Consider the following 14,876-nt stretch of genomic DNA (forward strand, 5'->3'; position numbering starts at 1 on the left):
TCCATATTCTACCAAGGACATACTGTTCTATATTAGTGAGTTGTACCTCCAGAATGAAGAACTTGGCAGTCTTGGCTTTCCCCCAGGTCTTCTTCAGCCGAGACACAGGACTCATATTCATACCAGCTAGAGTAGCAGACACACGTCAAATGTCAGAATATCGCCAAATATCAGTGTATGATCGTGTATCGTGTAGGATACAGCCGAGACACTCACAGATGATGGCCATGAGGGAGTTGAAGTTGCCGATGTTGAAACACTCTCTGGCCACATCGATGAAGAACTCAATCACCTGGGCTCTCTGCTTCTTCTTAGCAGGCTGAGAGGAGGCATAAACAAGCTGGTAGTGAGATACGCTGGATGTAAATTAGATGCATAACGAAATATATTTGGCCCAGTTCTGGGAAGAAAGTATACTGCCTCACAGTCACAATGGGGATCGGAGGGTAGTAATGCAACTCAAAATGGGGATCTGAGGGTAGTAATGCAACTCACAATGGGGATCGGAGCGTAGTAATACTACTCACAATGGGGATCTGAGGGTAGTTATACTACTCACAATGGGGATCTGAGTGTAGTAATGCTACTCACAATGGGGATCTGAGTGTAGTAATACTACTCACAGTGGGGATCGGAGGGTAGTAATGCTACTCACAATGGGGATCTGAGTGTAGTAATGCTACTCACAATGGGGATCGGAGCGTAGTAATACTACTCACAATGGGGATCGGAGCGTAGTAATACTACTCACAATGGGGATCTGAGGGTAGTAATACTACTCACAATGGGGATCGGAGCGTAGTAATACTACTCACAATGGGGATCGGAGCGTAGTAATACTACTCACAATGGGGATCGGAGCGTAGTAATACTACTCACAATGGGGATTTGAGGGTAGTAATGCTACTCACAATGGGGATCGGAGGGTAGTAATGCTACTCACAATGGGGATCGGAGGGTAGTAATGCTACTCACAATGGGGATCGGAGGGTAGTAATGCAACTCAAAATGGGGATCTGAGCGTAGTAATACTACTCACAATGGGGATCTGAGTGTAGTAATGCAACTCACAATGGGGATCGGAGCGTAGTAATACTACTCACAATGGGGATCTGAGTGTAGTAATACTACTCACAATGGGGATCTGAGTGTAGTAATGCAACTCACAATGGGGATCGGAGCGTAGTAATACTACTCACAATGGGGATCTGAGTGTAGTAATGCAACTCAAAATGGGGATCTGAGGGTAGTAATGCTACTCACAATGGGGATCGGAGGGTAGTAATGCTACTCACAATGGGGATCGGAGCGTAGTAATACTACTCACAATGGGGATCTGAGTGTAGTAATGCAACTCACAATGGGGATCGGAGTGTAGTAATGCTACTCACAATGGGGATCTGAGTGTAGTAATACTACTCACAGTGGGGATCGGAGGGTAGTAATGCTACTCACAATGGGGATCTGAGGGTAGTAATACTACTCACAATGGGGATCGGAGGGTAGTAATGCTACTCACAATGGGGATCGGAGCGTAGTAATACTACTCACAGTGGGGATCGGAGTGTAGTAATGCAACTCAAAATGGGGATCTGAGGGTAGTAATACTACTCACAATGGGGATCGGAGGGTAGTAATGCTACTCACAATGGGGATCGGAGCGTAGTAATACTACTCACAATGGGGATCTGAGTGTAGTAATGCAACTCACAATGGGGATCGGAGTGTAGTAATGCTACTCACAATGGGGATCTGAGTGTAGTAATACTACTCACAGTGGGGATCGGAGGGTAGTAATGCTACTCACAATGGGGATCTGAGTGTAGTAATGCTACTCACAATGGGGATCTGAGGGTAGTAATACTACTCACAATGGGGATCGGAGCGTAGTAATACTACTCACAATGGGGATCGGAGGGTAGTAATGCTACTCACAATGGGGATCGGAGGGTAGTAATGCTACTCACAATGGGGATCGGAGGGTAGTAATACTACTCACAATGGGGATTTGAGGGTAGTAATGCTACTCACAATGGGGATCGGAGGGTAGTAATGCTACTCACAATGGGGATCGGAGGGTAGTAATGCTACTCACAATGGGGATTTGAGGGTAGTAATGCTACTCACAATGGGGATCGGAGGGTAGTAATACTACTCACAATGGGGATTTGAGGGTAGTAATACTACTCACAATGGGGATCTGAGGGTAGTAATACTACTCACAATGGGGATCGGAGGGTAGTAATGCTACTCACAATGGGGATCGGAGCGTAGTAATGCTACTCACAATGGGGATCGGAGCGTAGTAATGCTACTCACAATGGGGATCGGAGGGCAGTAATGCTACTCACAATGGGGATCGGAGGGCAGTAATGCTACTCACAATGGGGATTTGAGGGTAGTAATGCTACTCACAATGGGGATTTGAGGGCAGTAATGCTACTCACAATGGGGATTTGAGGGTAGTAATGCTACTCACAATGGGGATCGGAGGGTAGTAATGCTACTCACAATGGGGATCGGAGGGTAGTAATACTACTCACAATGGGGATCTGAGGGTAGTAATACTACTCACAATGGGGATCGGAGCGTAGTAATACTACTCACAATGGGGATCGGAGGGCAGTAATGCTACTCACAATGGGGATCGGAGGGCAGTAATGCTACTCACAATGGGGATCGGAGGGCAGTAATGCTACTCACAATGGGGATTTGAGGGTAGTAATGCTACTCACAATGGGGATTTGAGGGCAGTAATGCTACTCACAATGGGGATTTGAGGGTAGTAATGCTACTCACAATGGGGATCGGAGGGTAGTAATGCTACTCACAATGGGGATCGGAGGGTAGTAATACTACTCACAATGGGGATCTGAGGGTAGTAATACTACTCACAATGGGGATCGGAGCGTAGTAATGCTACTCACAATGGGGATTTGAGGGTAGTAATGCTACTCACAATGGGGATCGGAGGGTAGTAATGCTACTCACAATGGGGATCGGAGGGTAGTAATACTACTCACAATGGGGATCTGAGGGTAGTAATACTACTCACAATGGGGATCTGAGCGTAGTAATACTACTCACAATGGGGATCGGAGCGTAGTAATACTACTCACAATGGGGATCGGAGCGTAGTAATGCTACTCACAATGGGGATTTGAGGGTAGTAATGCTACTCACAATGGGGATCGGAGGGCAGTAATGCTACTCACAATGGGGATCTGAGGGTAGTAATACTACTCACAATGGGGATCTGAGGGTAGTAATACTACTCACAATGGGGATCTGAGGGTAGTAATGCTACTCACAATGGGGATCGGAGCGTAGTAATACTACTCACAAGGGGGATCGGAGGGTAGTAATGCTTCTCACAATGGGGATCGGAGGGCAGTAATGCTACTCACAAGGGGGATCTGAGGGTAGTAATACTACTCACAATGGGGATTGTGACTACATTGCACAACAAAGATGAGAATAACACGTGAAATCATTTACCATGCAGATCTCAGTGGCCACCAGGTAGCACAGCCTGTTGAACCACCTGACATAAGCCTCCAAGTTAGTGGTCTTCTTCTTCTGCTCACTGAAACACGGCTGCAAGAGACACACGCACACAATACTACATCAGGACCACAGAGGGCCACCTTACTAAGCATGCAGGTCCCTATCCAGACTTGAGATAAGTAGACTTAACATGGACTTAAGTCCATGTTTTATTGACTTACACTAAGTCCATGTTAAGTCTACTTCATGACCTTTACCAGAGCTCCCTCTCAGCCAGAGAAGGTTAGCATTTTGATGTCTGGGGCACACCCATTGAAAAGGTGTCATCATACAAATACCTTGGTCTTTGGTTGGGACGATAAGCTGTTTTACAAGGTTCATGTAGATAATCTTGTGAGGAAGCTTAAACTGAAATTGTTTTTAATTTATTTTCGTAACAAGGCTTGCCTCCCGTTTTGAGGCTAGAAAGAAGCTTGTTCAAGCCAGTTTCTTTCTGTAATTGATTATGGCGACTTATTGTATACGCACGCAGCCTCTTCTGTGTTAAAGAGACTGGACTGAGTTTATCATGCATCTGTGCGTCTTGTTTCAAATGCCAAGTTGCAAACCCACCGTTGCATCTTGTATCATATGGTGGGCTGGACGTCGCTTCACATGCGCAGACAGCTACATTTGTATGTGCTTAATCTACAAAGCCCTTCTGAGTAAACTCCCTCTCTACCTTGGTAGCCTGCTCTCCTTCACCGCCAGCAGTTACCAGACACGGTCTACTAGGTGGTTGCTACTTAAAGTCCCCAGGGTCACTACCGAGTTAGGTTAAGACTTTTCCCAATGTGCACCGGAGACATGGAACAGTCTGTGAGAAATGCTTCACCTGGATGTACTAGTGCCCCTTAGTGAGTTTAAAACTCTGGCCCAAAACTTTTGACGAGAGGTGTAAATGTTTTCTGTAGGCCGACCATCTCTTAAGGATGTGTTTTTTGTTGTTGTTGCTGTTTGCAATTGTACGTTTAAAGGTAGACTCAGCGAAATGGTGTTGCCACGAGCAGTGCCGCAGATTTTGAGACGAGTGACATGCAAGACTTCGCTCTCGCACAGTCACACACAGTATCTGCCCAAGTGCACGGGCTCGGTTTACGCTGTGTCTCAAAGGGTTTCTTCTTTTTCCCCCTTTTTTTCTTCTATTAAGTCTGAATCAGGCCCTCAGTGATCAATAAAGGAGTTAATTATTGTCATTTTATGTGGATTAAACGATTTCGCCATAATAATTTCCGTTTTAGCTGGACGCAGATCTCAATTCAACATCTATTCCATGTTGGTTCAACGTCATTTCATTGAAATGACGTGGAAACGTTGATTCAACCAGTGTGTTCCCAGTGGGCTGACTGAGTTGAAGCTATAGGTGCTATAGGGGTTTCGTCTGATGTTATGGAGGCATCTATCTAACTATAGACAGACAGACAGACAGACAGACACGCCCCCTCCCTGTGTTAATGTCATCAGCAGCTGGCAGAGACAATGGAAATAGGGTAATTACTACAGCGAGAGAGAGAGAGGGAGAGAGGGAGAGAAAAAGAGAGAAGCACAGAGAGATGGAGAGTTAAAAATAACGTAGTGTGTGTGTGTGTGTGCAACTGTGTGTATGTGTGTGTGTGTTGTGTCCAGCCATCATCATTAAAGTGAGCCCCAGGCAGAGCGGGGCCTTAGTGACCTGCTGGCCCCTGAGTGGCCCTATAGAACTGCCTTCTAATTAGTGATGCTGAAACACTCATACTCCCTCTCTCTCTCACACACTCTTTTCAAAAGGCCAAAAAATGATTCACACAGCGGTATATTGTAATGTTATTTCCACTGACAAAGTGCCGTATACTATACCATACCTGAGTGCTAACCAGTTTGTCTTTCTGAACAAAGGCTTGTACAAACTCTTCAGGGCCGATGTGACTCAGATGTTCCTGAAACACACAGAGCAGAGCATAGCGACATGGCCATGGATACTAAATGAGTATCAGTAATGGTAGCCAATCATTACAGGAAGTCATGAATCATTGACAAGATATCACATTTCCTTGAATTTACAGATGAGCCCTGGTATGCAGCTATATTAGCTCACACGTTTACTTTGGCTGCATTTTCACAGGCAGACCATTTTTTGACAAAATATCTGATCTGATTGGTCGAAAGACCACAAAAAGATCCAAATCGGGCTGCCTGTGTAAATGCAGCCATAGGGGCATAGACATAGGGCAACACTAATAGAAAATCCAAGCATGAGGTGGTAGTCCACAGCACAGATAGCTGTGCACGTGTGCGTGTAGAGTAGTCTTTATTATCCCCGGGCGGGTTATTCATTTCGCAGCACATAGTTAAAAACACATGACAATAAATATACACAAAAACAATATACAGCAATACACAACTACCAGTACTACTATAGCTTATTGAGAAAGCTGATAGCAGCTGGCATGAAGGAGAGTTTAGACCTGTTAGTTTTAAACTTAGGGAGCCTGCATCGGTGCCCTGAGAGAAGCAACATAACTTCAACAAACAAGGGATGCTGGGAGTCCCTCAGAATGGATTGCGCCTTACATACGACTCGTGTCTGATACAGGTGAAAAAGGCGGGTTAAGTTCATACCAACGATCCTACTACTTTGTTTCACAATGTTACCCAGCCTGTTCTTACTCTAAGTTTCAATTACCGAAACAGCAGATCATATTGAATGTCAAACTGGATGCAATGAACGATCTGTAAAAGAGTTCCCTCGGGAAGAGAGCATACATATTGTGCTCAAAACTCAGTTTGCTGTCAAGGAAAGCGCCAAGATATATTTGTATCGATCAACGGTCTCCACTAGCTCACCATCTATAAGAGTCTGCATTGGCGGCAGTGAGCTCTTCTGGAGATCAATAACCATACCCTTGGTTTTCGTGACATTAAGTTATTCTAAGTAGGAGCGGTCACGCCATCCAAAGAGCTCCTCCACCACTGGGCCGTGGCTCACCTCCTCTTCCTGTAAAAGACTCGCCATAACCAAGGTGTCCGCAAACTTAATGATGTGTCCAGAGTCGTGATTACTCTGACAATCATTAGTGTACAGTACAAACAACAGAGGGGAAAGGACGCACCCTTGTGGTGAACCAGTGGAGGATAGGGAACTTTTGACTTTCACCCTTTGAATTCTATTGGTTAAAAAGTCCGTCAACTAGCTGACTATGTTAAACTGTACAAAAGCCTCTCTGCTAAGACATGTGGTTACCAAAGGATTGTTATTTGGAAATATCTAGCCTGATTTCTGGGGTATTTCCTCATTTTCACAGAATGAAACATAGCTGCTCACAGTGTCAGTCAACTAATCGAGGTCAGTGCTAGGAAACTAGGAAACATGGAGCTAGGAAACATGTATTGTCAAAGCAGTCCTGAAGGTGCTCAGTAGCCGTCCACACTTGAACATTTCTTCGTTCAACTTTGCCTCTCTTCAGGACAGGTTTTTAAGGTGGGAACGAGTTAAACAGTGCTATGGTCAGACGAGCCCGGTGGAGCTCTGACAATGGATTTATATGCCCCCTTTACTGTCCCGTAACACAAATCCAACACGTTGCCATGTCTTTTAGGGCAGGTGACGTATTGGTAGCGATTGAGATACTTCTTCAGCAAACAGTGATTAAAGTCGCCCATAAAGAGGTTCAGAGCGTCAGGGAGTTGTACTGGAACCTTTGTACGGTCCGGGAGATGGTGTCCGTCGCCTTGTCCCCGTTAGTTCTAGAAAGGATGTAGACCGGCGTGACAAACATCTGGGGGAACTCCCATGGTAAGAAAAAGGGCCGAAGTGACACCGATAAAAATATCTGGGTCACACACACTCTCACGTATGACCACCGTGTTGAGCCATCGTTTATTAATGTAGAGGCAGACCTTTCCACCTTGTGCGTCGCCCATTGTTTATGCATCACGGTCCTGGAGCACGGGAACCCCAAAGCCGTCGATTTCTAAATCAGCGTCTCGGTTCTGATCTGTCAGCCAGGACTTAGTGAATGCCAGAATGCAGGCATTTCGGGACTGTGATGAAGCACTTTACAGTTTGTCAGTTTTACAGTATGTCTGAGAGATTGCACATTAGTCAGGATGTGTGTGTGTGTGCGTTTGTGTGTGTGTGTGTGTGTGTGTGTGCGCTGTGGATTGTAACGCTGTCAGGTCACATATATCCACTGCGGTTTTATTCCCTTTGTTAAATGCCTCGGGCAAACCACTGACTTCTGAGATGATGTCATGCTTATCAGATGAGAGCACATGCTTACTCAGGCCTGCGGAGGACGGCCCTTACAATCTCACACACACCCCGCCCACACACACACACACACACACACACACACACACACACACACACACACACACACACACACACACACACACACACACACACACACACCGACCCACAGACAAACAGACACACAACCCCCATCCCCCTTCCCCCCACACAGACACAGAATCACACAAACGCATAAAAACACCCCCACACACCAATACACATGAACACATAAACACACACATGAACACATAAAACACACACATGAACACATAAAACACACACATGAACACATAAACACACACATGAACACATAAAACACACACATGAACACATAAAACACACACATGAACACATAAAACACACACATGAACACATAAACACACACATGAACACACGTCACTCAATCAGTGGGAGTAGGTCGTCCTCCTCCGATCATTTGTTGCTCAGCCCGGTCTGTTTGTGTGTCTTCAGAGCACCTTTTTCGAAGCCTATTAGTCAGCTGTAGGCTAGAGCTAACAGGGGGGCATTTAAAATGAATACTGGAATAGTTAGCTGGTAATCAAGCCAATGGGAGAACTAGCTGTCCTCTGGGTTGTTTGGAAGATTTCAGTGCTCGCTCGCTCTCTCTCTCTCTCTCTCTCTCTCTCTCTCTCTCCTCTCTCTCTCTCTCTTTCTCCTCTCCCTCTTTCTCTCTTTTGATTCTACAGCTGTCCTCATCTACGCTTTATTGCTGTGTCTGTTCTTTTCTCCCCTCTGCTCTCTCTCTCTCTTAGTGTCATCTCTCTCTACCCTTCTCATCATCTCTCTCCCTTACGTCAGGCATCCTTATCTCATTCTCTTTCATCTCTGCTTCTCTCTCTCTCTCCTTCTTTTCCTCTTCCCTTCTCATCTCTCTCGCTCTCTCTATGACCTCTTTTTAACCCCCGCCTCCCATCCTATCCTTCCTCCCCCTCTCCTTACCAGTTCTATATGGGTGAGTTGCTGTGCAAGTGTGTAAGGGTCGTTGCAGATAGACAGCATTTCCTTCTGGATGGGTGGAGACTTGGTCTTGAAGGCCACCAGCTTGTCAGAGATTGAGGAGACTGAGGAGGCGTTCACTTTGACGATGCACTCCTCTCCCTGGGCGATGGCTGCCAGCTTCTGGCTCAGGGTCTGCAGCACCTGATTCAGTGTCTTCCAGTACGCCTGGGGTGGACATTATAAGGATTAGACAACTAATAATGATCATAAACATATTAATGATGTTCAACATTAGGATCATCATCAGGAGATGACAAAAATCATCATCATCCTCATCTTCCCAGACTCCATCCCTCTCCTTCACAGTTCACGCACCTCTTTCACATCATTGTTTCTTCTGTGTGCATGGACGTGTGTGTGTGTTCTCCCCCCAGTGTGTGTATGTGCGTCCAGCCTCCCACTGAGCTGTGTTGCTGTAGGCTGTTGGTTGGGGCCAACAGGTCGGGCCTCAGTAAATCACCCACAGCGTGCCATAAATGACCCAGAGCGAGAACCCTGCCTGGGCCCAGCTCTGCTCTGCAGCCACAAATAACTGCACATTCATCACCATTAGCCTCCTCATGCTCTCTCTCTCCATCCCTGTTCCTCCCTCACATCCAACCTCCCCTCACTTCCTCCCCTTCCTGCTCTCCATCCTCCATCCCTCTCTCTACCTCCATCATCATCATCCATCTCTTTCGCTCTCTTGCCCTGAGGCTGCAGAGCCAATGCCACAACCCCTCCCCTTGTTCTCACTTCTCATCTCTCTTCCTCTCTGTCCCTCCTCTCTTTCTCTCTCGCTTGACTCTCTCCCTATCCTGCTCTCTCACCTGTAATGCAGTGGAATAGGATTGTATAACATTGCACTGTTTTGTACATTCAGAGCACCACACCCCTTCACCCTGCTCTCAGTCTCGTCTTTGAGACTACGGAGGGTAGCCTGCCTCCCTCCCTCCCTCCCATCCTCCCATCCTCTACCTCTCTCTCTACTCCTCACCTCATCACAGGGTGCTATCCTGTGGATAATGTCTTTGAACAGGCCCACCATCTTCTCCTCTCGGAAGTCTGTGGGGAACGTCTCTGTCCACTCTGTCAGCAGCTGCAGGATCTTGGGACCAAACTTCCTCACTTTAGCCTGGGGGGGGGAGGGGGGGGAGAGACGCAGGAGAAGAAGACACAGTCAGAGACACTGGGAAGGAAAGCTTTCAGTAGGTGTGCAGAAGTGATCAGCAGTAGCTGTGTGTGTTGAGTGACTGTGTATGTGTGTGTAAGCAGTACTGGCCGTGTTGAGAGGACTCTGTGTATAAGTGGTCAGTAGGTGCGTGTTGTCAGTGTGTGTGTGTACTGACCATGTCCAGTGGACTCTGGTCCAGCTGCTGTTGTTTGATGCAGGTCTCACAGAGTCTGGCCAGTAGTTCAGCAGGAGAGATGAACAGACGAGCACTCAGCAGGAACGTAAACACATAGGCTTTCTGTGGAAGGAAATACATACAGTATTAACATTATCATTAACATTACCATTGCTGTTACTATTCCTATTTCTACTACTGATGCTGTGGCCAGTACAAGCAGGATAGATTACTGGCCCTCTAATAGTTGTTTACCTCTGGGTAGTAGTCTGTGGTGGGCACAAGGTGCTGGATGAGAGTGTCCAGGGAGGCGGAGGTGATGGGGGGTCCTTCGGCCAGGCAAGCCCCAGGCCCCCGGGCCTCCTGAGGGCCCCCTTCATCCTCGATCACCGGGTCAGCCTCAGAGCAGGTGGAGGCCAGGTGGGGGCTGAAGCCACTGGGGGTAAACATGGTGCCTGCTGCTGGGCACACAGTCTGGGGCATTCCTCTCCTGGCTTGAGAGTGAAAGTGTAATGGATGAGGGCTATTTAAACACACGTGCATGGCAGATATATACATATAGACAGATTCCGCACAAACCCACTCAACTACACACAACCACAAACACAGGCGTGCATACACACACCATACACACACCATACACACACCATACACACACCATACACACACCGACTTTCTTTCTCTCTCTGTTTGTCATATCACATTCAGCAGGCAAGATGTTTACCCTCTCAGAGCATTATCTCTAGTTCAGTCTCCACTACACACTCCTTCCATTACAACCCGCCCGCCACAGCCGCCGTCTTCGTCCCCCCCTGCCCCAAAACAGCTGCCCGTCTCCGAGGACAACGAGAGAGAAGGGATATGTGGGTCACGCCGTCGCCGTGGAGACCGTTGCCGTGAGAAAGCGTTCCGTGTCCTCTTTCTACCCCTCATCTCTCTCTCTCTCTCTCTCTCTCTCTCTCTCTCTCAACCCTCATCTCTCTCTCTCTCCGCGCTGCTCTTAGACCGTGCTCCGTTACACGTTTTAAAAAATTCAACACATCCCTCTCAACGGGCCAACAAGGTAGTTGTGGTGTGAATAAGCACTATATATTAAAGTGTGGTGTTATAGAGGTCAGGAAGGGTAGGCCCACATCAAGACTGCATTATGGCATCATGGGACTTCTTAGCCCACAATAGACACTAATGGATAATATCATATTGAGTCTATAGATGGTGGTATGACACTGATTTAGCCAGTGTTAGCTATAAACTAAGCAGCCTCCAAAGAAGGAAGAACAGTAGCATGCCAATTCCAGGTATTTATTGTGAATCACTGGCATCAGGTAACAAAAAGGTGCGGCCGAGCAAGCCTATCTGCAGTCTCTCCCTGACCCATTGGCTTTCTTATGAAAAGGTCATGTCTTTAGACTTTTTGAAAAACAAACCCACAGCCAGTGTCTTACTCCCCGGCAGTGGTGAGAGAGAAAGTCAGTAAACACGCAGTGCCAAGCAAAGAAGAGGACTCTCTTTCAGATGTAAACATTGCTTGGTCTCCCTGCTTTGCCTACCCAATCTCAAAATGTATACAAGCAGCCTAAACAAACAGAGGCAGGGCTTCAGTGCCAGTGCCACAACAGCAGCAATCTCCATAGGAGAGTGTTAGTGTGTGTGTGTGTGTGTGTGTGTGTGTGTGTGTGTGTGTGTGTGTGTGTGTGTGTGTGTGTGTGTGTGTGTGTGTGTGTGTGTGACGAGGCTAGGCTGGACTGGGTGTGACAAGGCTTTTCTCTGTGTTCAGGAGAAGACAAAGCAGATCTCTTGTCCTATATTGACTTTCATAGCGGAAGGGAGAGATCAATACTTACAGTATAAATTAAGCATAGCATAGCTAGCCTACACACTCAAAATGGCCCTTCAGGGCTGGGACTGTTCAAAAGCATTTAAATCCATTCACTTTCCCATGTAGATCATTGACTAGAAAAGTACACATCTGAGCGTATTCTGAGCGTTGAATGGCAATATGAACGACCGTGCTAAATCATTTGGGAGCAATGGAGTGGTAGGATTCCTATCACAATATACTGAAAACTAAGGTCATGTTTAACTGTCTGCCCTCTCTCCCCCCGGATCTTCTTGACTGACTGGTGTCACTACTGCCTAGGAGGTGAGAGGTCAAGCCGACACGCCGATCGTGACGGGTGTCTCAAGTTTCCACTCCAAGCCTTCTGCTTCCCTTTGTTTCTCTGCCCAAATTACAAACATGCACGCATACGCACGCATAAGCACGCATACGCACGCACGCACGCACACACAGACACACACACACACAAACACACACACACAGTGGCGTAGCGCAGTTTCACAGGGCCACCTCGCAAGGGGCCAACTCCCACAAAATGTTATATATACAGTGCATTCGGAAAGTATTCAGACCCCTAAACTTTTCCCACATTTTGTTACGTTACAGCCTTATTCTAAAAGGGATTAAAAGAAAATACAATTCTCATCAATCTACACACAATACCCAAACTGAGCAAATTGGGGGAGAAGGGCCTTGGTCAGGGAGGTGACCAAGAACCAGATGGTCACTCTGACAGAACTCCAGAGTTCCTCTGTGGCAATGAGAGAAACTTCCATAAGAACAACCATCTCTGCAGCACTCCACCAATCAGGTCTTTATGGTAGAGTGGCCACTCCTTGGTAAAAGGCACATGACAGCCTATTTGGAGTTTGCCAAAAGACAGCGAAAGGACAATCAGACCATGACAAACAAGATTCTCTGGTTTGATGAAACCAAGATTGAACTATTTGGCCTGAATGCCAAGCGTCACATCTGGAAGAAACCTGCCACCATCCCTTCCGATAAAGCATGGTGATGGCAGCTGTGGGGATCATTTTAACGGCAGGGACTGGGAGAAAGGGAAAGATGAACGGAGCAAAGTACAGAGAGATCCTTGATAAAAACCTGCTACAGAGCGCTCAGGACCTCAGACTCACCTAACAACAAGACAACAACCCTAAGCACACAGCCAAGAAAACGCAGGAGTGGCTTCGGGACAAGTATCTGAATGTCCTTGAGTGGCCCAGCCAGAGCCCGGACTTGAACCCGATCAAACATCTATGGAGAGACCTGAAAATAGCTGTGCAGCGATGTTCCCCAACCAACGTGACAGAGCTTGAGAGGATCTGCATAGAAGAATGAGAGAAACTCCCCAAATACAGGTGTGCCAAGAGTGTAGCGTCATACCCAAGAAGACTGTAATTGCTGCCAAAGGTGCTTCAACAAAGAACTGAGTAAAGGGTCTGAATACGTACGTAAATGTGATTAAATTATATATATTTTTAACAGGTTTTTCTTTGCCATTATGGGGTATTGTGTGTAGATTGAAGAGCGGGAAAAAAATTATCCATAAGGATGTTACGTAACAAAATGTGGAAAAAGTCAAGGGATCTGAATACTTTCCGAATGCACTGTATATATAGTACCAGTCAAACGTTTGGACACACCTACTCATTCAAGGGTTTTTCTGTATTTTTACTATTTTCTACATTGTAGAATACGAGTGAATACATCACAACTATGAAATATCACATATGGAATAATGTAGTAAAAAAAACTACATTTTAAAATATATTATACACTGCTCAAAAAAATAAAGGGAACACTTAAACAACACAATGTAACTCCAAGTCAATCACACTTCTGTGAAATCAAACTGTCCACTTAGGAAGCAACACTGATTGACAATACATTTCACATGCTGTTGTGCAAATGGAATAGACAAAAGGTGGAAATTATAGGCAATTAGAAAGACACCCCCAATAAAGGAGTGGTTCTGCAGGTGGTGACCACAGACCACTTCTCAGTTCCTATGCTTCCTGGCTGATGTTTTGGTCACTTTTGAATGCTGGCGGTGCTCTCACTCTAGTGGTAGCATGAGACGGAGTTTACAACCCACACAAGTGGCTCAGGTAGTGCAGCTCATCCAGGATGGCACATCAATGCGAGCTGTGGCAAGAAGGTTTGCTGTGTCTGTCAGCGTAGTGTCCAGAGCATGCAGGCGCTACCAGGAGACAGGCCAGTACATCAGGAGACGTGGAGGAGGCCGTAGGAGGGCAACAACCCAGCAGCAGGACCGCTACCTCCGCCTTTGTGCAAGGAGGAGCACTGCCAGAGCCCTGCAAAATGACCTCCAGCAGACCACTCTGATTAAATGTCAGGAATTGTCAACACCTGTTGAATATGGCCGGTGTCAGTACACATTGTCAAAAAAACTAAATTAAATTGTAGCCAGCAGCACAGTTACAGTCACCAATGCTCTGGATAACATGAAAACTGCCTAACCAGCTCTGCTAGGGTGAGTAAAATGGTCAGAGTGAGTTGTTCTCTCATTTTTTTTCTGGCAGTAGCTAGCAAGTTAGCCAGTTAGCTTGGGTGCTTGATTGCTGTTGTTAGGTCAGAACGCTCAGATCGACCCTACTTCTCGGCCAGTGCATCCAGTATGCGCTCTGAATGCTCAGAGAGTGAAACTCTCTGAGTTTACAAACACCCAGAGCGCACTCTGGCACTCCAGGTTGACTTTACAAATACACCCTTGGTACAAACCAGCCTTTCGTCTCGAAATATTTGGTTGCTGAGCACATGACCTCACATGTGAATCCTTAAAGAGAATGGAGGGGCTAAGGCTTAAGAGGGTGTGAACAATGCCGAATGAGTGTAGACAAAGAAGATG

At 46.5% G+C, this 14,876-nt stretch overlaps 1 protein-coding gene across 1 annotated transcript in view; it reads right to left on the reverse strand.

Moving 5' to 3' along the window:
- LOC129857900 (ras-GEF domain-containing family member 1C-like) overlaps positions 1-14,876 on the reverse strand; it is a 49,380-nt gene that overhangs the window by 12,207 nt on the left and 22,297 nt on the right. The window contains exons 2-9 of the mRNA XM_055926583.1: positions 10,420-10,658; positions 10,165-10,287; positions 9,813-9,950; positions 8,777-9,001; positions 5,388-5,462; positions 3,499-3,597; positions 217-319; positions 47-126 (exon numbers count right to left, since the gene is read on the reverse strand). Coding sequence (XP_055782558.1) covers positions 47-126; positions 217-319; positions 3,499-3,597; positions 5,388-5,462; positions 8,777-9,001; positions 9,813-9,950; positions 10,165-10,287; positions 10,420-10,647 — 1,071 coding nt within the window. The 5' untranslated portion in view covers positions 10,648-10,658. The remainder of the gene's footprint in view (positions 1-46; positions 127-216; positions 320-3,498; positions 3,598-5,387; positions 5,463-8,776; positions 9,002-9,812; positions 9,951-10,164; positions 10,288-10,419; positions 10,659-14,876) is intronic.

Source organism: Salvelinus fontinalis, chromosome 6, assembly GCF_029448725.1.
Source record: "Salvelinus fontinalis isolate EN_2023a chromosome 6, ASM2944872v1, whole genome shotgun sequence".
In the NCBI taxonomy this organism is placed as follows: Eukaryota; Metazoa; Chordata; class Actinopteri; order Salmoniformes; family Salmonidae; genus Salvelinus; species Salvelinus fontinalis.